At 39.2% G+C, this 24,482-nt stretch overlaps 1 protein-coding gene across 1 annotated transcript in view; it reads right to left on the reverse strand.

Moving 5' to 3' along the window:
- LOC127072761 (breast cancer anti-estrogen resistance protein 1) overlaps positions 1 to 24,482 on the reverse strand; it is a 45,286-nt gene that overhangs the window by 10,533 nt on the left and 10,271 nt on the right. Inside the window, exons 2-3 of the mRNA XM_051013453.1 lie at positions 5,563 to 5,712; positions 2,935 to 3,084 (exon numbers count right to left, since the gene is read on the reverse strand). Coding sequence (XP_050869410.1) covers positions 2,935 to 3,084; positions 5,563 to 5,712 — 300 coding nt within the window. The remainder of the gene's footprint in view (positions 1 to 2,934; positions 3,085 to 5,562; positions 5,713 to 24,482) is intronic.

Here is a 24,482-nt window from a genome sequence, read left to right on the forward strand (position 1 = left end):
TTTTCACGATGATGACGTCATTAAGGAATACGATTATTTCTATTTCTTTGGTAGACGAAGAAATTCGCAGAGATGACGTTACTTCCGACGAATTTCCAAGAAAATTCTAACTTTTCGTGTTGCATTCGTCTCTAATTTAATACGTCGTCGGTCAGAGCAGATGAAGATTCGCAGAAGCTAGAGACAATGACGAAGAGAAAGTAATGGAGAGAGAGAAAGAGAAAGAGAGAGAGAGAGAGAGAGAAGAGGAAAACGTGGATATGCACAAGCGATGAAACACGCCCGCCCTTCTTTGAGTTGAACCGCCCCGCACATTCCATCGAGATGACTCCAGGGACCCCACTTTGTGCGCCACGTACGACTGGAACGTGTGCGGGTGTTTCTCCGCTCTGATCCCGCTCCGACGCAGCGTTCTCGCGCGGAAAAAGAGAAAAGAAGACCGACCGACGTAGGTTTGTATGTGTGATGAGAAAAAGAGAGAGAGAGAGAGAGAGAGAGAGAGAGAGAGAGAGAGAGAGAGAGCAGAGAGAGAGGTAAATACAGAAAGACACACACTCACACACGTACGCATATGCATATATGCACACATAGAAAGAGAGAGAAAGAGAAAGGAGCAACGAAGAGGTGGACATTGTCTGGACTCGCGACATATAAGGGCACCGGTGATCTTTGTACGTGGAACAGGACAAGGAGGACTCCTTCTAGGGTATCCTGTGGAATCGACTTCTCGTAAATCGTTTCGTGATACATGCTCTTTCTCTCTCTCTCTTTCTTTCTCTCTCTCTTTCTCGCTGTATGTGCGTAAGAAAAAGAATCGACGAGAAAAATATTCGACAGACTTTAACCTGCGTCTAAAAATTCTGTTTTTGTGACGATAACGGTTCAATCGCTATGTATACGTATGTATATATGTATTGTATATATATATATATATTTGTATGCGTGCGTGCGTGTATTGCTAATGTAGCTCACTCATTACGTAAAGAGATACGTTACGCACGGAAACGTATGTTTCGCGTTTCTCTCATTTAAACATCTGTTACCGTTTGTTTCGATTCGTTCCATGGCACCTGCGTATACGTTCGTCGTCGTCGTCGTCGTCATGACGTAGCGACTTTGAAAAAGATTCAGATGGAATTGGTTCGCCGTAACGTTGACCTTTCGTCGAAGAAAAGGAAGAACGTGGACTCTCACAACTCGTGTTTTCTCTTCGTCCACCCATCGTATTCCCGTCATCAACGAGAGGAGAGACGAAACGTACGCGGTCGCGAAGACTCGAGCAAAAAACAGGACGGACTCGTCGTTGAAACAAGAAGAGCTCGAGAAAATGCCGAGTGCAAGAAACCGAGAAGCTTCCTTTTACCTCCTCCTTCTCGTTCCTCCTCCCATTCGTACCAAAATACGCACCGGCTCGCGCGACTACCTAACAGGAAGAAAAAGAAGAAAGGAAAGGCGAGTTACAATCTGCACCAAGAGATAGAGAGAGAGAGAGAGAGAGAGAGAGAGAGAGAAAGAGACAGAGCTTTCTCGAAGAGATCGTTTCTTCCTTCGCATGGCGAATTACGGTCGTTGCGTAATTCGAGCCGTTGTCGATTTATTTCAACCTGCGTCGAAGAGTTCGACATGTTGCAAGGACGATCCGAATTTCGTTTCTTTCGTCGTTGTAAGACGATAAATACACGAGACGTTCTTTAATGAATTCGACTCGCCTTTCTTAATCTCGACCGGTCGTTCTTAATTGACTTTCTCCGCTTTCAAAGTTCCTTCGAAATTCGTTCGATAAATTACGAATTTATAACAAAGAATTTGTTGCGTTATATATATAAATAAGTGGATATATATAAGTAGAGATCTTAGAATAACGGACTTTGCGAAATTTTCGTTCAACCGGAAATTTGACCGAAAACGAAAAATTCGAAGAACATCTTCTCGCTTTGTTTAATTTTATCGCGAACGGATGTCGGTATATAAGGTATGACGTCCAATTTACCACTCGACTTCCGATAATCTTTAATCATCATGGATGGCAATTAACGTACGCTTTGCGAGTTTACCAAGCTAATTATTTCGAGTGTAATTTACTCTATGATGGGAGAAACGGGGGTGGAACGATAATCGATCGCTCGATGGAGTTCGCTTTCGTTAGAAACTGATGTCCATGGCAGATGTCGAACGATGCCAAAGGCAGACGGTATATGTATTGCGTATGATTTGAACAAGGGAAAGAGAAAGAGAGAGAGAAAGAGAGATAGAGATAGGGAGAGAGAGAGAGAGAGAGAGAGAGAGAGAGAGAGAGAGAGAGAGAGAGAGAGAGAGAGAGAGCGAGAGAGAGGGAGAGAGTGAGAGTGAGACGGATCGACCAATTGCTAGTCAGCTGATTTTGACAGCTCCCCTTTCGTCGATGTGCTTAGGTAGGCTGAGGGGAGAATAGAAAATCGAAAGGGACTTTCTACGCGACAAGAACAATAGACGTAACCCATGGCCGCCATTGTCAAATCGAGCCTCTTCAAATAGAAAATGAATTAATACGAGAAGCCCAGCTGTCGCCATTGCTAGAGCGCGTGCTTTCGTTTCGTTGTGGTTTCATTTAAACGCACGATTTTGTACGATGATAGTTCGTTTCGTGAGAGTGCCTCTTCTATCATGTCGCGTTTCAAAGAATAAAATTTCACGGTGATATCAAAATATACGTGGAAAGGTATCGTAATTAAATTTATGACATCAGCGATGATCTCTCTTTAAAATTCACGACGCTCTTTCAAAAGTGTTTACTTTTAATCGGAACGTGACTCCACATCCTGCTGCGAGGATTCTCCCTTGAAATTTGATTAACGATCGTAAAAAAGATCGTAAGAATTATTATCAAAGTCTTATATATATATATATATATATATATATATATATATATATATATAAAAGAAAAAAAAAACTTACCCTATTTGGTTGTACGTGCCAGCTGCGACGTTTTCCGTGCCTCTGTAGACCGTCTTCAGAAATATTCAAATCAGCTCTGCTACCGATCAAACAACCTCCAGTATCATATTGTCCAGCCAGAATTCTTAATCGATTTCCTGGACAGATTCCCTATAGAAAGAAATATAATAACGCATTGTCAAGATAAATATAATTCTTTTCAATCGTTTTTGATCGTTCAATTATTTTATTAGTTCAACATGTAGAGTTATTAGAGATAGAACGGTTTTAGTGCAAAAGGTAATCTCGGTTTAAGATACGTTGGTATTTCGACAACAAGTCACGAGCTCGAACCACTTCAAAGCGCACTGGAATATTCCTGAAACGCGCTCGGTCCGTCGAAAGCCCTCCTTCGACTTCTAATAGCTGGTGAGGAACTTCGAGAAACGAAACGCACCCCAATTAGACGTTCGTGTATTCACGAAACTCTCCTAATTCTACGAAATCGAACCGAAAATAAACGGAGGACCCTTCTCGCCGTGCAGTGTCGTCTTTCCAAGCCAATTCTTGTCGTTGTTCCAAAGGGACACAAGGACCATACGTATGTATGTATGTATTGGTTTGTATCTACGTTCCAAAGGACACAAAGGGATCTATGTAACTAGGACTTACGGTAGTCCTTTCTATCTAATTTATAAGCCCTTTTGATACACGCAATTGTTGAATTCGAATTGAAAATAAAGTCAGGTCAGTTTTCGAAATTGGCTGCAATGTAGGAAATTTACTTTTCTATCTATTTTTACTATCTAAACTTGTAGTAAGAAAAGGATGTAAAAAAGAAAAAAGAAGAAGGAGAAGAAGTATAGAAGAAGAACGAACTATAAATTTGGTACGCCGCTTTGTTTCTCGAGCCGAGATAACTTGAAGACTCGTTCAACTCACTTGTTTGCTCTAGTGCCTGACGGACGTGTATAAAAGAAAGAACCTGCTTGGTTTCAAAGACTTCTCATAGAGAAGAAACGAGTATTAAAGCGATGAATATTAAACGATAGCAAAAATATTGAATTACAGTGGGTAAGAATAGAAATTCTGAGACACCTTGTGTATATATCCGATGCATCTGGCGTCTTTACGGAACGAATCGATTTCATGCTAACAACGAGTATTTTTCAGACTTGTAATATCGAAAATTGGAAATACTGCTATCGACAGGAACTGGAGCTTGAAAAGTAATTATATTTAACGAAATCGTTGCACGAGCTCGAACACGTTCAACGTTGAAAACAGAGAGAAATAAATAGAAATTGTAATTATACGTCTTCTAATAATCCGCCGTTGAAAATCGTTTGAATAATCATTAATTTGACACGACAATTTAACGAAATCAATCGGATACCTTTCGTTTCGACGATATATATCGAAGGAAATTCGATGAAATTCCTGATGTTATAGTATTTCTAAATTAACTACTACCATCGTCTTCGCATAACTCGTTTACCACAATCTTCAAGATGAAATCACGATAGAGGATGTGGGGAAAATGGTAGCGAGATCATCGAAAATAGCGAGATAGCTCGAGGGCGAGGAAGAAAGGAGGAGGCAAAAACGCGAGAGGAGGGTAGATCTATTAAAATTTTCCAGAGTAACAGCTGCTCCCAGGCGTAACAAGAAGGCAAGCAATTTTCTCGTATAAGCTTGATGCGTCTCTCTTTTCTTCGCCACCCTTACTAGGACCCTTCCTTACCTATCGACACTTCCAATTACGAAGGCATCGAAACTACGATGTATGTACGTATATATGTACATGGTCGCAGGTTATAGATGAAGAACACGATAGGAGGAACATTTTGACAGATGCCAGCTCGTTTCAGGAAAGTCCGTGCCCTGGATGATAAGCTCTTGTAACGAGGTTACCCTAGGTCGTGCTACACCGTAGAAATGTCACGAACAGATGTCGAACGTAAAAGAAGATGAGCACAATGGCTTATGTGTGTGTGTGTGTGTGTGTGTGTGTGTACAGAGGGCTACATACGATATATTCCTTCTATCGACTTTAGATCTTGAACAAAGATATACCATCGTCGGTATACCTACCCGTGTGTCTCAATCTCGCATGAAGAAACTTCAAGTAATGTCTCTATAGAAGCATATGAAATATCTATGACGGATACTTACAATTAGACGCGCATATGTATATAAGTATGAACGCAAGACGTCCATTAAACTCCAATAGAACGTACAGAGTCGGCTAATGCGAAAAACGCGGAAGCTTCGGTGTTACGTAAACGCGCTTGACGCGTTGAAAGATGTCAGAAGTACAACGCGGTAACGATCGTTTCAACGACACACCGTGGAATATAACGGCGTGAAAGATTGCAGTAATTTAAGGACTCTCGTTGAAAAGCCATACTGCTAATTGTACAGCGAGTGGACCGATGATTTATGACGAAACGTATCAATGGCGATGATTAGTAAGAGGAAGAGAAAGAAAGAAAGGGAACAGAATATAAGGAAGACAGAGAGATCATTCTTCCTTTGAAGAATACTCTTTTTCTTCTTTAAACCTAACATCCATCGGAAGAATACAAACTAATAAAGCGTAGGTATATGAGAAAATTAGAAGGTAAAGAGGAAAGTTTTATCCGTTACCTGTCTTCCTCGCAGAACACACAGCCACCAGCCTTCGAGACCCGCCGTGTTCTGCTCCAATACGGTCAGAACATCACCTTTTCGAAAAGCCAACTCGTCTGGTGCTTCGGCTATGTTGTCGTACAACGCACGTGCTTTCACACATTTTTGCTGCAACGGAAAGAAAACGATGCTAATTAGTTTCACGACTCGTTAGACCTTTCGTACATAACGAAATGATAAACGATGATATCGTCGATGTATATTCGTTTTCTCTCTATAAATATCAAAAGCTAAAGTTTATTTATTTCATTTGACAAGAATATAAAAAGGATTTTGTAAATAATAATTATCGTTATCGACAATATTTCCAAAGTATCGTTTTATCCTGACAATGGTGCATATCTATAGATACCTATGACCAAAATGATTTTTCAAAAGTTTACGATGGTCGAACATTCACGCCAATTGGATACGGCGTCTCGCCCTTTGGCCAATTTAAATCCATAAAATCCTAACTTGCCCCGCCTCTCATAGCCCTCCTCGAGTCCTCGAGAGCTCCTTCTGCTTTCTATTTCGAGATACGCTCGTTTGCTCGTTCGCACCGAACTCGCGTCTCTCGCGTAACGATCACTTAAGAATCGCGCCCGAAGTGCTACGAAAGATGGACGATGCAGTTTACGAGGAAGCCGGCTCGCGCGCTTTAACTCTCAAGTGAGTTCAATTGAAGTGCCTCGACACGCGGCGGCGGCGGCAACGACGACAACAACGACGATTTCACCCGTTACCTCTCCTCTTTCCGTGCTTGTTGGAACACTGATGTCATTCGTGACTTTGACGAATTCCGGTAAGAAAATACGGCGCCATCGCCCTTTCCTCTTTATTCCCTGGTACGCTTCGCTCGTTTCGCTGTTTCCGTCAAATTAATTCCATTGCTTCCCGTCAAACACAATTATTCTCTTCAACAAAGAACGTGAGCACTTTTCGAGCTATTCGAAAATTTCTTTGAACTGCGCGATCGAAATACTCGTTGGACGATATTTCAACGAATCGATCGAGGATATATTTGATATATTCTCGTTAGGGTATAACGTCGATTATCATCTGAACTATTTATTATAAAGACGTAAGAATCAATTTCTAATAATTAAATAATTCTTTTCTACGATGGAGAATTCTTATAGTTTGAAATTCCTAATAGAGAAACTTTCGCTTGAAATCATGATAGAGAGAAATAGAAGGAGGGATCGATCGATCGATACGGATCTTTTCTCGATCGGATAGAAATTCGCAACTTCCTAGCTAACGGACCATTTCAATTTATAATCGTCGCTTCATCCGCAAACGGGAAATGAAACTACGCGTGTTATGCGGGTCACGCGTTTCGCATTTATCGTACGCGTTCTCCAATTACGAGTTCCGCGCGCCTTCGCATCGTTGCATCCCGCACGATGCCAGAGAGAACAAACTGTGGAATACGATAACTGCATTGTACAACTACGATCATTTCGGATTATTTCGAGAAGTGGACGCACCTATCTACCGAGAAAATAACAAAAGCGTATAGAGAACGATATAATACCTGTTGTATTGGAAAGGTCGTAAGTGCATGCATGTATGTACCACCGACGTGACAGGTTTGACGTTCATACCAGATGCATATCCTTTTACGGCGAAGAACCACATTCTTCGTCGTCTTTACACGTCGAGTTCATATCCGATTCGAACTCGTTCGAATCGATTCTGTCGGAGCTTTTACTCGCATCGAGTGTGGTGGTAGGAGTGGATTTCGGAGTAACTTATCTCATACGATTTAAATCGAAACGGACAAAAGCAAAAAAGATTGTCTTTTTTGACGATATACTATTGATTAAATGGTGCGCGATAAATAATATCTACGTAGGTATAACGAATCGATTCGTTAGCGGAGAAAATATGAGACGTACAATACACGGAAAATAATTTGATTTCGGAACCGATGATGTTTAATGGGAACGTCGGGGAAGTTACTCCCTTGTTTTGGATAACAACAGGACGCGTGTAAATCGTTTGGAACTATACCCGTTCACCCCTTTGCCGTTTTCTCATTCATACGTCTCGTGTATGTAGATACGTATGTATATATGTATGTACACAGCTATATACATATATGTAGATATAGTGCGATCACGAAGAGATAGAAGGGAAGACTCGTGATTCCGTTTCTGCCGATGTTGCGACTCTCGCATCAAATGGCGACATCAGCGTTGCTGATGCATTGTCGCACAAAAATATTTGCACAGGTGCATCATCCACGTTGGTACAAGTACGCAAGTATTTGCGGGGCTTACGCGTTCACCCACATATTCTCTTGACAATGGACGCATTGTACGCAAGGTACGTTGATACCAACTCGTGAGAGATGACACCAGAGAGGACGAATTTTCTACCAAATTTAATGTAGAATTATTGCGAATAATAAAAACGACGAAATTTCATTTTGTTTCGTTATTACAATATCTTTTATCGAATTACGATCTTATTATTAAAATGATTCATTTACGTCTTAATTAATGATGTTCAAAGGCAACGATCGAGCGAAACATCGAACTCATAGAAAATTCTAATCCCGATGGAATTTAATACCCACGTCGGACCGCCTACCGAATTCCTTTACGATGAGGAGAAAATATATCGATCTACATTCCTGCTACGCTTAAAACGAACACTTATATCATTGTGCTTGCATACGTACACGAGATCGATGTAATATCCTCGAAGCGAAAGGTGTCCTGACCAAAGCGGAAAGATACCTGTGTGGAACACATATCTTAAATCATTGCGTGGGTCGTTCCTAAGCTAATATTTTGACAAGGGACCACCGTCCTCTTTTCTATGACGTTACTACGTATATAGATGTAGGTATACACATCCTGTGGTTTCTACCTTCTACTTTATGATATTAACTTCATATCTTATAGGCACACGAGCGCGCGCGCCACGTCGATAAACCCTCGACCGAATGAAGAATAATGTTGTAATAATAGTTCCGAAAGGCGGAGCCAAAGTAAACCCGTTGCTAATCCAGCATTCGATAACAAATACTTTTCGAATATCCTAGATCGGGGGACATGTAGTCGTATTTTACTTATTTCTATATCGCGATCGATCTGGAAACAATGTTATACAGGATGTTCTTTTTTAATCGGATCGCGTGACCTATAATTAAATTATTAATAATATCTAAAAAAAAAAAATATTTGAGACTAATTCATTTTTATTTTTTATATCTCGAATAAAAATATAAAGTGTTATTTAAATAAGACCGATTAGAATGGGACATCCTGTATGTAAATGAAATCATTGTACGTTACAAAGGGAAGAAAGATTCGAACGATAAGCACGGATTACGCATCGTGCGTACTACCGAAGTAATATTTTTCTACGTGGCTCGAGACCACCCTTTGCCATCTTGCTTTATTACGTATGCAAACTATTCTCTCCTCCTTCTTTTAAAACCTCCCAGACTACAGGGTGTAAACTTCGTGAGTCAGTTTTCGAAGCGTCGCGTTTGACGAAGGGTGCACACGTGGCAGTCTTTTGGCTTCGGTTCGAGTACAATGATCGTACATTAGTGCCAGTCGGCAGCAAAACTCGTTCGGGCTTTAAACTCAATATCGAAAGCCGTTCCGCATTCATACCGTTTCGCTTATGCACGTTTAGCTTCGTTAAATCTACAAAAAAGGATCTTATTATTACAGCACAGAACTAATTTCAATGAAGATTTTCGATTGGTCTTCGAGTTTATTATTTCTTATCACGCACGTACGATTTTTCTATAAGCTTTAACAATATGATTTTCGTGCTTTATCAAAAGTATCTATAATCATAACTTTGTCATTTAAATTTTAATTCGAAATTCCTATAGCGTCTTTTTGTTTAAAGGAGTCCTTTTAAATGAGATTGAAAGTCGAGGAAAGTTATAAAAGCTTAACGAGAACCAGCTTGCGAGGTTTACGTTTTAAATAATTTAGCTTTGAAAGGAGGACGGTTTACCGCGATAGTAACGGAGCGCGTGGGAGTACAAACATGTAATGCCAAAAGTTCAGCTCCCGGTATTAAAGTTGGAACGACGCCAATCCGACATTGTACGGCCGAGAGAAAAGAGAGGAAACTCATGATCGTTCTCGAAGCAAAGTGGGCTTAGGAAGATTCGAAAGTCGCATTCTACGAAACACCGCATTCTACATGCGGAGACACGAGTATGCTCATATCGATACAAGTTCGACGAAGCGTGTTACGCGAAGGGTTAGAATCGCTTTGCAACACGCGCCCTTTCGTTGAGCAAAGTACCGTTGCGAAGCACCCTTCAGCACCATCGTCGTCTTCTTCGTCCTCCGTGTCGCCGTCTCCATTTCCTTTCTCATGGTCGTCCTAAGCTTGGCCTTTCCACGATTAACACAACCCTAATTACAGCCTCGTTCAAGAAGAATTTACGAGGGAGAACGAGACACTGATTAGAGATCATCCCGGTTAACTTATCTCACGAGTATCTCTCAAGGAGAGATATTCATTAAGAAAAATTCTTTTCTTTTTATCGGCCGATCTAATCAGTTCGACCTAATCGATCTTTTTGAATGAATTTTCAATCCTATTGCTATGATTTATTTACTTATTTAATTTTTCTGTTTCTTTTTGTTCTTTTCTTTTCACAATTCTTGTACTTTTGCAATGGAGTGTACTACCACCGTCCATAATCCAATTACAAGCAGGCTTATAAGCTAACATGTACTCTCATGACCATAGAGAGCGATGTTATTCGTCCGTAATGTTAGGGGTTAACACATCGTCGAAGCGAGTAACAGGATTTAACTAATCGCGCGTGAATGAAGCTCAAGGGCGCGAAGACTTGTTCGTACTCCGATTTTTCCAACTTACACAGTAGAACGAGTAGACCGTTCTTCCTTTGTCTACTACTGCGTAGACAAGAGGAAGTAAGTAAGTACATGTTTCGAAAATTACTGTTGAGTCAGATCGTTATGCGTGAAAATGGTGTAATGGTACGTGGGATACACGTTCGAACGTAACGTGATAACGAAAATGTTCGGCCTGGATAAGAATATTTCGTTTCGACGTTTAAAATAGAACTAAACGAACTCTTCTAGATATCACTAATATGCCCCTACGTAAGCGTTTATCTCTATCGCTAAAATTTTATTGCGAGTAAGTAAGATACACTGTATATACGAACCGATAAAAACCGCATTCTCAAACGATCGCTGGAGTTCTGTCGGTAATAAACGTGAATGTTGAAAGTCCGTACGAATGGAAACAGACTGGCTATTAAGATTGAGTTGGGAAACTTTTTCCTGAATTGGGAATAGTATAATTTGTGTATAATGAGTATGATTAAAGAAGTATTTTCTTATCGATCGAATGCAATATTTCTTCAATATTCCATTCGATCGTCACGGGTTGTCTCGATTAAATGAAACCATTTCGGGGGTTTCCCACTGTGATATTAAAACACTATGGGGGTCTTTAATAACGCGCACCCTTCCGTAACGAGCGCATTTCTTTTCGAAGGAAAGGTGGAACGAGATAATGGAGGTGTCCAATCGAGGAGGGAAATGCGCGCTCGTGCTGTGCGTGCAACGTACGCGACGATTATGCGGCACGAGATACAAAGCCCGCCCACGCTTCGTCTCGATGTCAATGAACGAGCTTGTGTGCGCTCATGTACGTGTTCGTGAAAACGACCGAACGACTTACGCCTCGTGCGTGGGCATCATTCAGAAACTTGCGAGTATTACGTGCCAAGATTTCTCAAAAGTTCCAGCCAAATTGCTCGCCCGACGAGATTGCATATAGAGCTCATTTTCGCGGCCGCAGTAATTGGTATTGCTTATGGGTATTACGAAAAAATTAGCTTTATCGCGATATCTTACATTCGTCCTTTTTTTTTTTGCGTTTTCTTCTACGGTATATTCTCTCATAAAATGGCTCTCGTGAAAATGGTATATATCATAACGACCACGTTCCCGATATAGCTAACGGATCGTGACACACTTCCCTTTACTAGAATATTAAATTAGTCGAGTCTCTCATTCGTTCTTAGTAATATCTCTTTTATAGATTCTGTTTCTTCCAGCTACCGGAGTACAAGGACGGTTCGTAAAAATGACTTACCAAGGAGAGCAGCTTCGTACGTTCGCTGACCGATAGTGCTCCGTTCTCGCGAGAATTTTAATCGCTGCTTCTCGGGCGTATGTATGTACGTATGAGAAAGAGAGAGAAGAGAGAGAGAGAGAGAAAGAGAGAGAGATAGAGGGAGTCGAGAGTGCCCGATAAGATCGTCAATTCGAGTTTCCGTCGACAGGAATTGAATTATGCAAATTTCCGTGGCCTCGGTCCATTTCGATCCGTCGAAACTCTCAAGAAGATATCAGACAGCCCTTTGCTACTATATAATCTCGAGTTTCATTCCCTGTTCTCAACTAGAAACTCCCAACGTGTGTCTGAGAATCCCCTTGAATTATATTCCGCGATCCTTCGTTATCTCACCAATTACATCGAGACCGAGCCTGATGAATTATAAATGTGTACCTATCTACAACTATCTAATAAAAAAACATATCGTTATCTATGTTGCATTTGATAAATCGCAAACACCTGCTACTTCTTCTACAATAAAATGCCTAGCGGCATCTAACGAGAAGATCACGAGCCACAGGAACGAACAAATCGGTCACGCGATGATTTGATGAATACAATGAAATCAACGGGGCCCAATAGAGAGAAGGAACAAATTGCTTGATTGGCCGATCGCTCGGCAAATATCAATCCTGGCGACTGGACTCGCTTTAAATCGCTCGTTTAAAGATCGCATGTAAATATATAATTTGCATGTGACACATATATATCTATCATAGTTGTTTTCTTTGCTCGTGAACCTGAGTTGGTCCTGGCACCATCAGCATCTTCACACTTTGTTATATCGTTTCTCTCGCGAGATAAGATGCATACTCGGTATATTTACGCAGAAATCTGAGGCTTATATCTCACTTCATACTTGGAATCCACGTAGTCGCAGCAGGCTGCTTGCTCGGCAAACTCTCAGATTACTACCTAACACTGTGCATTCCTACAAAATACAGCGTGATATATATTTGTATAATAAAAAAAAAAAAATAATAATAATAATAATAATAATAATCTTAAGCTTTTTTTTTCTTTAGTACTTTTAATCTCTTTTACTCATCGATCTTCTCGAATTAATCCACTTGAATTTCCGAAGGTGAAATTGTTGGCTATCGCGAACGACGAAGTCGGTGAAAGTGGACCGCAAGACAGTGTAGATCTAGTGTACACGCTTAAATCAGAGCATTACGTTTCTAACTGCGGTTTATAGACTTCAGGAAGCATCTGTAGTTTGCTTATCTCGTCTCTCCATAGATTTCTCAATGGCAAATAACTCGGACTGATTGAAAGCTTCGACGTTTATCGATATAAATTTTTCAAAGCATCTATTCGATAATAAATCTCGTTGAAATAACGATAAACTTCTCCTTTACAGAACCTCTCTGAAAAGAACTTTTCTCTACCTCTTTCTCTATTATTCATCATAAAAATCTTTATCGGTCGATCGCATAACTTTCGAAAGCATTTATCATCGTTTTTATTAGTAATACGAGAAACTGACTGTCAACTTCACAGTCGCTTTAGCAAAAGGCAAGAGCATCTCGTTTTTACCTTGGAATCTCCTGAGAACTTATCGCGAGTCAACGCATGGCGTTGTAAACGTCGCGTCATAAATTAACAGTACCGCCACGTAGTAACGTCGGACGTGATTAGAGAGCTTGCATTCACTAATTTGTTTGGCGACCGATGATACCCCATAAAGATGCATAGGTGTGGCTCGAATGTGCATCCTGTCGGTGTCCAGGGAGAATCCTTTGGCCTGTTGCCGTCGTTGCTTCTGCTCTTGCTGTTGCTTCTGCTTCTCGTTGCTTGCTCCGAAGAGAAAGGGGTCGGTGAAAACGTGAAGGCTTTCAGGACGAATGGATAATCAGGGGTCCTTTCGTTTCACCCACCCCCTTGTCCCCTATCCGCAGCCTGTGTAATAAAAGGCCGAGGTCCTCTCCATGCTTCAAGTGTCCCTTTTCGTGCTCACTTTTTAAACGAGGGTGCGGAGAAACCGAGAGAACGTACTACTCTTCTTCCCTCCCATTCTCCTATCCACCCTTATAGCTGCATCTCTCCCAGTTTACTCGAATGAAATATTTAAGAGCTGCGATATCCTTCCGAACGTATATAGCTAACGGTGTACATTCACGCATTTGTATTTGTATGCGTATCTCACTTTATTTCTTTCGTTCTCTCTCTCTCTCTCTTTCTCTCTCCTGCCTCTTCCCATCTATTCCCATCGTCCTTCTCTTCGTTTTCTCGCCCGATCGTTTAAGCGGATGCTCGACGTCCTTTGCAGTAATGAATATACGGAGAATTGGTCTCCGAAGACATTGTCACGTTCTTCCTTTCAACGTAATAACGTGAAAGAATCGATGACAATTTTTCTTATGAAAATAAAATATACTAATTATAAATTTCTGACTTGTCATTTAGAAAAAGACATATTACAATTGATATACTGAAACAATATGTAGTTATATCGAAACGATAAAAAAGTAGTAGCAATATGGTGAGAGAATATGAATTAACAAGGGTCAACGGCAACTAGTTGCGTGAGACACTTACATAGGTGGTTCGAAGATGTCTACGAGGAGAGGAATACTTTACTTACTCGTATTAAGCTCTCTCTCTCTCTCTCTCTCTCTCTCTCTCTCTTCCTCTCTCTCTCTCTCTCTTTCTCTCAAGCGCCCAACGCGCGCACTGAAATTGCCGATCATTAAGAGCATCCGGTCGCTGAAACGTCGGCTCCAGTTTACGAGACCAGTTTCTGTGCTCGATTCAATTTGCAAGGTCTGCATCGAGCGACATCGTCGTCGTCGTCGTCGTCGTCGTCGTCGTCGTCATCGTCGTCGTCGTCGTCGTCGTCGTCATCGTCGTCGTCATCGTGTCGTGGTCGTCGTCGTCATCGTCGTCATCCTACACCATTGGCCGTTTTCCCGAAGCTTCCCACCCGTTCTCATGAAACGAGCATAAACGAACACGTTGGTGTTATCGACCACGTCGCTTCGACGCATTCGCAATAAAGAAAAGAGGAAAAATCAGGCAGCCAGCTATAAGGAAAGCTTTTTACGAGCAATAAGACTTTAAAACCAGCTCTCAATAAGCGAGCTTCTTTCGCATGGACATATCAACTTGTAACGTTATTCTCGAACGAGTTAAAAATTTTTCCTTTACGTTGGCGACTCTCGCAATTAAGTTTCCGAGCCCGAGAGATATAAATTTCAATGTGCTAATCAAAGTGAATAAAATGTCAAAGAAGTTGCAGATTTTTCAGGACGACCGAGAATTAAATTAAACGAAATTAATTCCTCATCCTCCGTGTTAATTGAGCCATTCGAGGATACGAAATTCAACGTGGGACGGTCCATTTGAATTTTCATCATTGAAATTGAAAAGGCAAACTTAACTCTCTCAGTTATCTCGTTTTAACGAGTAATTACTGTTTTGACAGTGACCAAGCTTTCTCCCCCTCGAAAAGTTTCATTTTCGTCCTACCTCACGATAGACACGGTGGACTTTTGTCTGAAACGAGTAGCACGTGTTTTCTACGCAAGTATCGGTTAGTTATTCAAAGTAATACTCTGCAAGGAATATTGATGAGACAAAATTACAGAGAAGGCACTGGCACGTTTAGCGTACCAACGGATATACGTGTTCACCCTGAATGAAGGAAATTCAACAAAAGTGTAGAGTTTTTGCTTGGTGTCACGTGCAAACCAAATGTTACGTCCCAAGAGTGACGCTCAACCTACACCCTTCATAGCAAACTCTCATTCATCTCTGCGGAGTTGAATATACACGTCTACACGTCTACACGTCTGGTATGATGACTCTCAATTACAACGATTATTTTATGGTCTTCTTTCTCGAGGAGAACAAAAAAAAAATAAGTCAATACGTATAAAAACAAGAAGAAAAAAAAAATAACAAACAAACGAGAAGAAAGAAAGAAGACGACATTGAAAAAGATCGGACCTACGACGTTGCGTGTAACGTTGCGTTTGTAATTTATTTTTCTTCTTTTTTTTTTTTTTTACTGGGAAGTCAGCGATTCATTGAAAACCTAAGAAATCGCCTTAGGATTTCTTAGGACCCATTCGTGGACCACCTACGATCGTCTCGTATTACATTCATTGTCCTGAAAGCAACGTGGCTATTTTCTTCGGTGGACCGTCATGGATTCTGCATGGCATGAGAAGAATCGTTGACTTCGGCAGAAAGAAAAGAGAAGAAAGATGGTAGAAAAGAACAAGGGAAAGGAAGGAAGAAAGGAAGGAAGGTAAAGTGGTAACATATGAAGGGACCAAGGTCAAGAGACTTCTAGTGAATTTCTCAAAGAATTTTGTTCCTCCTTTCTGATTCTGTTCGAATTATTTTAAAATATAATTGTATGTATATGAAATAAAATTAATATGTTAAGGAGGGATAACGAAAGCACGATCACCTTTCGACGAGACATCATAGTCATTGTAAATAGTGCATTCGGAAATGAGAGAGTCAATGCATATTCCGTACGTTAACGTTTGCTTTTATTCGTTCTGCTTCTCACAAACAGGGTCGGCTGGTTGGGCACTCGTATTAACGGGACCAAACATTCGTCTGGATAAACATTATGCGACTCATTAAAATGTATATGAATCCTGCACGAATGGCATAATGCGCGGTTAGGCCCTACTCACAATACATGCTAATAACGTTCGACCCACAGCATATATATATATGTGTGTGTATGTGTGTGTGTATATATGTATGGAGTAGCTATTTCGAAGGTAAAAATTATACTTTATTATCGTTACCATCCGACGCATTCAGACCAACTTAACTATGATACTTCATTTTTAAAAGGGTCATTAACATTTTAAACAATGAAAATAACAATGTTAATGTTCCGACTCAGCGATTTAACATTTGTTTCATTCGTAATTCCTATGCAAGTTCATACTGTGACGTAGTATCGTTTTGCTATATCGAACTAAGAAGAAGACGAGACATGAAATCGTATAAGAAATGGCGCCGAGTACGAAGGTATGCAAGAAGATAAAAAGCCGATGGAAGGATCTCATATTGACACTTCATGGCGTAGCAACCCCATATTGTAGCGAGTAACCTAAGAACCCTTATCACGATTCTTATGAATGCAATCGCTATACTTCTACAACTGACAGCTGACAGGCAGAAGTAGAGCCGATCTTTCTTGCGACTGAACGATCAAACATGTACGTGCATACATACTCGTGCCAAGAGAATAAAACATTCAAAGAACATATACTTTTTCGATAGAAGAGATATCATACATACATACGATATCTTACTTCTAAAGTGATAAGAATCAGCTCGTGTTAAGAATTAAATATTTCGTTGACGATGGACGAAGTTAACTCGGCGGACTACCAAGAATTTACCGGATAACCATTCGTATAACGTTATGTAGATCTATTAAATTTACATATTATGTTAATGTAGTAGTACATTAGATGTGTGGATTTCCATAAATGTAAATCTATTACGTTTATGGTGAATATTCCGTACATTACTTACAGTTTACAGGAACGATATGCGATTGTCCATGCTACACGTAGTAAAGAAAAATGAAAAAGAAAAGTAAAGCTTCTAGTTCTCGGGGTATCTCGAATCCTAAGCACAGAGCGGTTTCACTTGACGAAGAGAACGATCGCTGTTTCTGGTCCTTGTGTTTAAAGAGGAAAAGTGAAGTATCACTTGTGAGATCCGAGCTCGTAAAAAAAAAAGAAATAAATTTATGTTAGAAAGACAGAGAATTACCATAAAACTAACTCGAATACACGGACCTCTTTAAAAAAGTTTCCCTTGTATTTTTGTCTACATATTATTTATCTTATCGAAATTTAATCGATAGACGGTCCGCCCAACAAATCGAGAGGATCTGTGTAAGGCAGAAACGAGTGACGATTTGTCACAAAGTTTCCTTTTCAAACTCGACAAAGCTAGTGGAACCTGCTCGCATTTGAAAAAGACACGTTCGGTCATCGTTAAGTTGAGCTAGCGCATTTCTATCGTTCGGACGTCTCCGATTTCAAAGACTCGCCACCGCAAGAGAAACTCTCCCGCATCTCTTCCATTATGTTTAGAGTAGGACCTTGGTATAATCGTCGTGTGTAAACATAAGGGATAACCGACCGGTTCATTCATAAACTTGCCGACACGATGTTTCTTCATCGAGAAGCTAATTAGTCGTGGGAATGGGACGGAGTGTATGCTTTTGATGCTTTTCCGAGCTTAATTTGTAAAATGTAAATATGGTAACATCTAGCTCTATAAATTTTCAATTAAAACGATATAATGTAGTAGAGAGAAATTCGATGAAACGATTTCCACGAGGAAAGGAGATAACATTACGGCGATGAATTACCTGTAAGTACATTACCGTTGAACTTTTTATTTTTCAGGAGAACGTACTTAAAAGGCGATAATCGATAAACGCTGTTTCGCTCGAAGCGACGTAACTTTGCTCTATTCTTTTTTCTTCTTCTTCGTCTTCTTCTTCTTTTTCTTTTTCTTTTTTTTTTTTATTCTTTATTCCACGTCTGATTTCGTCTGAAAAGTCTCGAGATGTACGCGTTGGATGAAGCTTTCGCTTGTGAACAAGTGTTGCCTAACGACGGTTCAAAGATTCAAAAGAAATGGATGCTCGTGTTTGAGAAGGAGAAGACAGAAGACAAAACAAAAAAGAAAGAGAACACTCGGACTAATCCGTCAGCAGCAAAATCGATAGCATCGTCATTTCATGTTCTCTGTTTCCTCCGCCATCGGTCGAGCATTTCTGCCAGACCAGACCAACCCCTGAGTCAACAAAAATCGTCGGGGTTTGACGAACGCATACGAGGGGTTAAATCCAACCCGTCGTTTCCATTTTCTCTTCTGATGTATTTCATATACATAAATATTCTCACCAATATTATCTCGATGTTACTTCGATATATATATATATGATTACAACATAACATGTAAAGCCAAAAAAATACGAAGAAAATTTATCGAACGAAGATGTTTATTATCTTTTTCTTTGTTGTTTATTTCCTTTTTTTTATTGATTGGATAAAAACTTCATTGATATTTTACAATGAGAATTTCACATAAGAAAGTTTCAATCTTTCTCGTTACTTGTTTAATCAATTAAAGTGTATTACACGTGACCTAAATATCTTTCCTACGATAAGTCGATGTATCTATTAAAGCTAAGCTCGTTCTAACAGCAAACTTTGATATTACACGAAGAGAAGTTCCTTCTCGAGCATCCCACGACTTTAACCACATGACAGCCATGGGTCGCAGGTCAAATACCGAAATATTCGTTAGACAGACGTCTTTGTAGGCAAGAAACGTTAGAAGGATCTTTTGTTTTATTCTCGTCAAGAGTACGTAGGCGAGAAAATTTTCATTGATATTCTCTCCGAGTTTCTATTAATCCTTAAAAGCTATCGCAAGAACTAATAAGAAAAACTAATACAATTAAGAATTAATTTCGATCAAAAGTTAAATAGAGATAAAGTCTATATATACATATACATATGTATATGTACACACGCGCGTTCGTGTAATCGAAATCGTCTCCAACTGATATTAAATTTTCCTCAAACTCGATTTGACTTCCCTTCAAATATTTTACCTTATCGAAGAATCGCGCATCCCTAAAATGGAGGGTTCAAACCCCTGTAAGTTAAAGCATGTTGAAAGTGAAAGTAAAAATCCAAGGAACTCATGTGTAAACGGTTCGTTTATTTAGTTACTTGTCCTATCGAATCGTAGCATCTGCCATCTTCATAGGGTCGCCTTGCGTTTTTTAAATGGCTTCTAAGAGATTGGTAGGTAAATTTACAAGAGAAAGAAAAAATCTCCAAGAGATTATAAATCTTCGCGGTTTTGTATCATTAAACGTTCTTTCGTCAAAACTTTCAAATTTACAAACGATTGTTTTGTTAACGATTTTGCATTATCGTGTTTTTTTTTTTTTGTTTAACTTCCGTTTATCAACAAATCTTGCTTATCGATTGAGACACGAAAAAAAAATAAACGCTACGTCATACACAAATATGCAAAACAAAAGGTCCGAGGCTTGAGACTTTCTACAAACAAAAAGCCCCTCCCACGATCCGTAAAAAAGATCGTTTACAGAGAACATTTTGCGCGAGCATGATTTATGCTTAAGATAAATGTTCGTAATTAAGGCTTGTTACAGTGAACATATTATTGCTTACACAGTCCTATTCAAATGTCAGACGTTTAGAAATACGTAAAACATTTAAAAAGCTATTATCGTCCGTATTAAATCATAGATAAACGTAGAAAATAATATTTCATTGTAGACGAAATATTGATTAAAACCGATGATATACGTGTTTCTATTTATCACTGTCTTTTCGAGAATCGATTGTTTTCGTAATAGTAATAATGATAATTACAATAATAATAATCACCAATAGATCGTAATATCTATCTACGAGAAAAATAGAAACTCTGCCTGATCGGATCAATGTTATGTTAAAAAAGAAAAAGAAAAGAAAAACGTTTCTATTATATCTTTTTCTTCCGAGCATATACGAGCAGGTTTACTTTAAGGTAGTGTTCAGTGGCTCCTCGTCGATCTGGAAAGTCCGCTTCTAACTGCACTTTGCGAGACGAGGACTTCAAACGACGTGTTTCGCGCACAGAGTGTTTCTACCGAGTTCTTTCTCTCTCTCTCTCTCTCTCTCTCTCTCTCTCATTCTCTTTGCCTCTTTTTCTCTCTTACCATCATCTCTTCTTCCGTCATTCTTTCTCCTCCGTCCGCTTCCCTTTCTGGTTGTACTTTGAAAACATCGAGGATCGTCGAGAAAACCAGTTTACTGCGTACCTATATGGAGTAGGGTCATAGAGCTCGACGATGACGTTCCTTTTCCTCGTATTCGAGTTTTCCACGAGCGTGTACAACTGTGTGTATATATACATAATATACATACACACATGTGCGCTCAAGGAGAAAAAAGAACCAAGGGAAAAAAATTCAATAAGTTCTACGAACGTAATGGTTCAATTAATGCTTCGTGAACTGAACGTATGTATAAATATATATATGTGTGTGTGTGTAATGATTCTCCTCTTCGAGCAATTTTTATCGTTATAAAATTCATGCCTATCAAAAACAAACGGCAGAGCTCTCCCCATTTCATATATACATATATGGAGCTACGAGATTATACTTCATATCGCGCTATAAAATGCTCCAAGTATCGATCTGGGTGTGGATAAACCTGTATCATCGAATTATCTAATCTTATCGTACTTTTACGTATCCCACGACCGATTAAGTTCAAAAGAGTCGAAGGAGCGTACTCTGTGAGTGAGTCTCGTTCTACATATATCACAGTGTTCTCTTTCATTTTAACTTTTTTCTTTTTTTTTTTCTTTCTTTATTTTTTTTTTTTTTTTTTGAAATTTTCTTTCATCTTTGCCCCGAAGCACGTCAAAGTAATCCAACGTTATTCGAGATAAATAATCTTTATTTGAATTCTTACTTCGTATAAGGTCGACTGTCTTCTCAAAAAATATAGCTATTTCTTTTTCATTCTCTTTTGTTCTTTCCATACAAAAACAGAGAAAGACTTTTTTCTCTCGTATAATTTCGGCGAAGTAGTTTTGTAAAGTAGTCCAAAAAAGGGAAAGAAGAATTACGGATTTTGGCTGCTTGCCTGACCCGCTTGGATGCCTCGTCCAATGGCCAAGAAATGTAAAAGGATGAGAAATTGAAATGTTTCTCCTTCCGTTCCTCGTAAGAGATGCACGACTGGACATAATGTTTTCCAAAGAAATGGAATATATTTTCTCTCCCTGGATATATATATATATAATCGTCGTTAAAACGTTACTAACGTTATAATCCCATTTTCGTATAATAAAATAAATAAATAGAGAAAATAATTTTCTCTGGCAATATCCAGTACTTCTAACATGTCGATAAAACATAAGTGAAACGATATATCATTAACGAGGGCATAATGGATGCGCGCTGTTTCGCACGCGTTTGTAATCGATATTCCATCAACTCGTATACGTTAAAATATTTGATTTAAAAATATTCATTCAGATTTTGAAGCCTTCTACGAATGCATCGACCAAACGGAACAGAGAAATGCAAGATAAATTGAATTCCATGAAGATAGAAAACTCTTATCAACTCTTATGCAACGCTCGCCGAGGTCAATCAACTTTCGGAAATTTAAACCATAACGTGACGTCCATCGAACGAGCACACTGGAGCATCGTCCGGACTACATTTCCACTGGAGAGATTACATATATGAGTCCGAATTTATACGAAAATCCGTTAGACCACCATCAACGTAGACCACATTATACCTTTGAAAGAACACTATCCTTTTTAGAATAATAGAAGGGAGTAAATCACAAGGAAGACAAGATCGTAAGTCATCCTTGTTGGTACCACAGGAAGTCTCTCTATTTTTCTCTCTCTTTTCTTTTTTGTTTCTTGATCAACGATCCAGACTTTAAAAAAAAAGGGGGATCCTATTTTCTCGAAATTTATGTTCTCCAACGAACACTCGATTTTATACTAATTTCTCACGTGTGTGTGTGTTTGCGTGTGTGTGTATCTGTTTCATTTGAAATATTAATTGCATTAAGTGGAAGTATTAATTAAAAGTGAAAACAAAAGAGACAGGAACGAAGAATTGCATGAGATTTTTACAAAATGTACACGATATTTTTCATTCGTTCATTATAACGAGAAGCAGCAGTGCGCGTGCTTTTTACTGAAAACAAAAGGAAAACAGAGAGAAAAAAAAGGAAGTTATACAAGAGACGAATGCAATAGTGCAATGGATGAACGTGCGCGTCATCGAATTCGCGCTCTCTGAAATCCATAGGGTAGGCGCATATGGCGCTTAACCAAACCTTTCTTGCGCTAACACAGCGCAGTATGGTCATATCATGTTTTTTGCCTCAAATGAAAGCCGTATTCCATTTGATCTAAATTTGATTGTGACAAATCCAGAGTAGCCTGACACGAAATACGCGTTTCAAAAGACCGCCTGTCGCGTTTTACCACTCGCTACCGTCAAGTCACTTTATTAATTGCATTTTTATTCACCACTAAAATATTCTCATTCATTCATGACAATGTAACGAGGTATTAAAACAATGCAATCCAATTGATGAGTTCTCGACATTCATACGTATATCTTTAGAGATCAATATTCGTATATATTCATGATAAAAAAAAAATATATATATATATATATATATACACATCAAATCTAATTCCAACAGCAATAGCATTCAATCAGACTAATCTAAGCGGTTGGTAAAGAGTTAAAGTTAAGATTTCGGTTAGCACGAAAGCACGCTTGTAATATAATAAGCTTATGTGGGATGAAATTCAAAGAGAGCACGCCGGAAACGCATAGAGTCGGGTATCTCAGGAACTAGTTTATAAACGTGTCAAGTACTAAGGTTTGCTCTCTTGGAGTCGATCGCGTGACGGTTTTCCGTGACGTTCGTTTTAAGTCGAACGTATTACTAGAAACTTTGACGATCGAGAAAAAACTAGTCGGTGAGAACCGTTAACGGATTGTAACGAGAATTAAAAAATACAATGAAAAACGGTAACACGAGGGACATGAGAAATGAAAAGTACATAAGAACAGTAACAAGAAATCAAATTATGTTTAAAGAGACAGTACAGATGATTTGGTATACTGGATGCAGACCGGCAAAAGTTTCTATGATAATCGTGAAACTTGCCTCTCGTAAATGTTCTATTTATATGCATCACTAATTCGCATCGAACGAATCAATGGTAGCAGTGGTGGTGGTGATGGTGATGGTGATGGTGATGGTGGTGGTAGTGGTGATGGTTTGCGGAGAAAATTCCAGCCCTGGAGAGAAAACGAAACGGTGCTCGCGGAGATACGATAATGGCCGGCCGTGAAGGTAGGAGCGCAAAGTGAAGAGAATGAAAAAGTAGAACCGCCTACGGCAGGTAAACCGTGCACCTGCTCCATATACCCACGGTGCCTCAAACCGATCCTTTGAAAATAATTTCACGAGGCTTTGCGGGAGACGAGAGATAAATCAAAAAAAAAAGAGAGAGAGAGAGAGAGAAACAGAATAAAAAACAGAAACAAAAAAATCTGATACGAACGCGGGAACAAATGTAATTGTTAAAATGAATTAACGATAGTCCAACGAAAAGTATCTTTTCTTCCTGATTTTAATCCAGCATTTAATTCCTCTTCAAAACATTAACAATTACATCGAAAATCGTTTAAACTATTGTAAAGACAGAAACAGACAAAAGAAATTATCTACTCGTTCAGATAATATTCATTTTTACGTTGATATATGTATAACGCTCGAAGCTGTCCTCGTAGCGTCTCTTTGAGAGTTCATCGAGATCGTTTATCGAATATGATTTCATTGTACCGTGTACATTTCCTTGACAGCCGTAGGTAGTTTTATTAATACATGGACGTAGTTTAGCTTGTCAAATTCTTCTATCCAACCCGTAATTTAATCGTAATACAATGCTCGAAACTATGAAAATAAAAAAGGAAGCTTTATTTAGCTGACGTATCTATATATATTGCGAAAGTATAGTCAAGCATAGTACGTACGTAGATATTTATGTCTGCAATAGCTTCGTATTCGATCGATCGTAAAACAAGTTTACAAGTTTACGACAATATTTATATATTACTCTGATGTTAACGATAAATTAAAATGTAAAAGAACGCGTCGCGA

This window comes from Vespula vulgaris, chromosome 2 (genome assembly GCF_905475345.1).
Source record: "Vespula vulgaris chromosome 2, iyVesVulg1.1, whole genome shotgun sequence".
NCBI classification, from domain to species: Eukaryota; Metazoa; Arthropoda; class Insecta; order Hymenoptera; family Vespidae; genus Vespula; species Vespula vulgaris.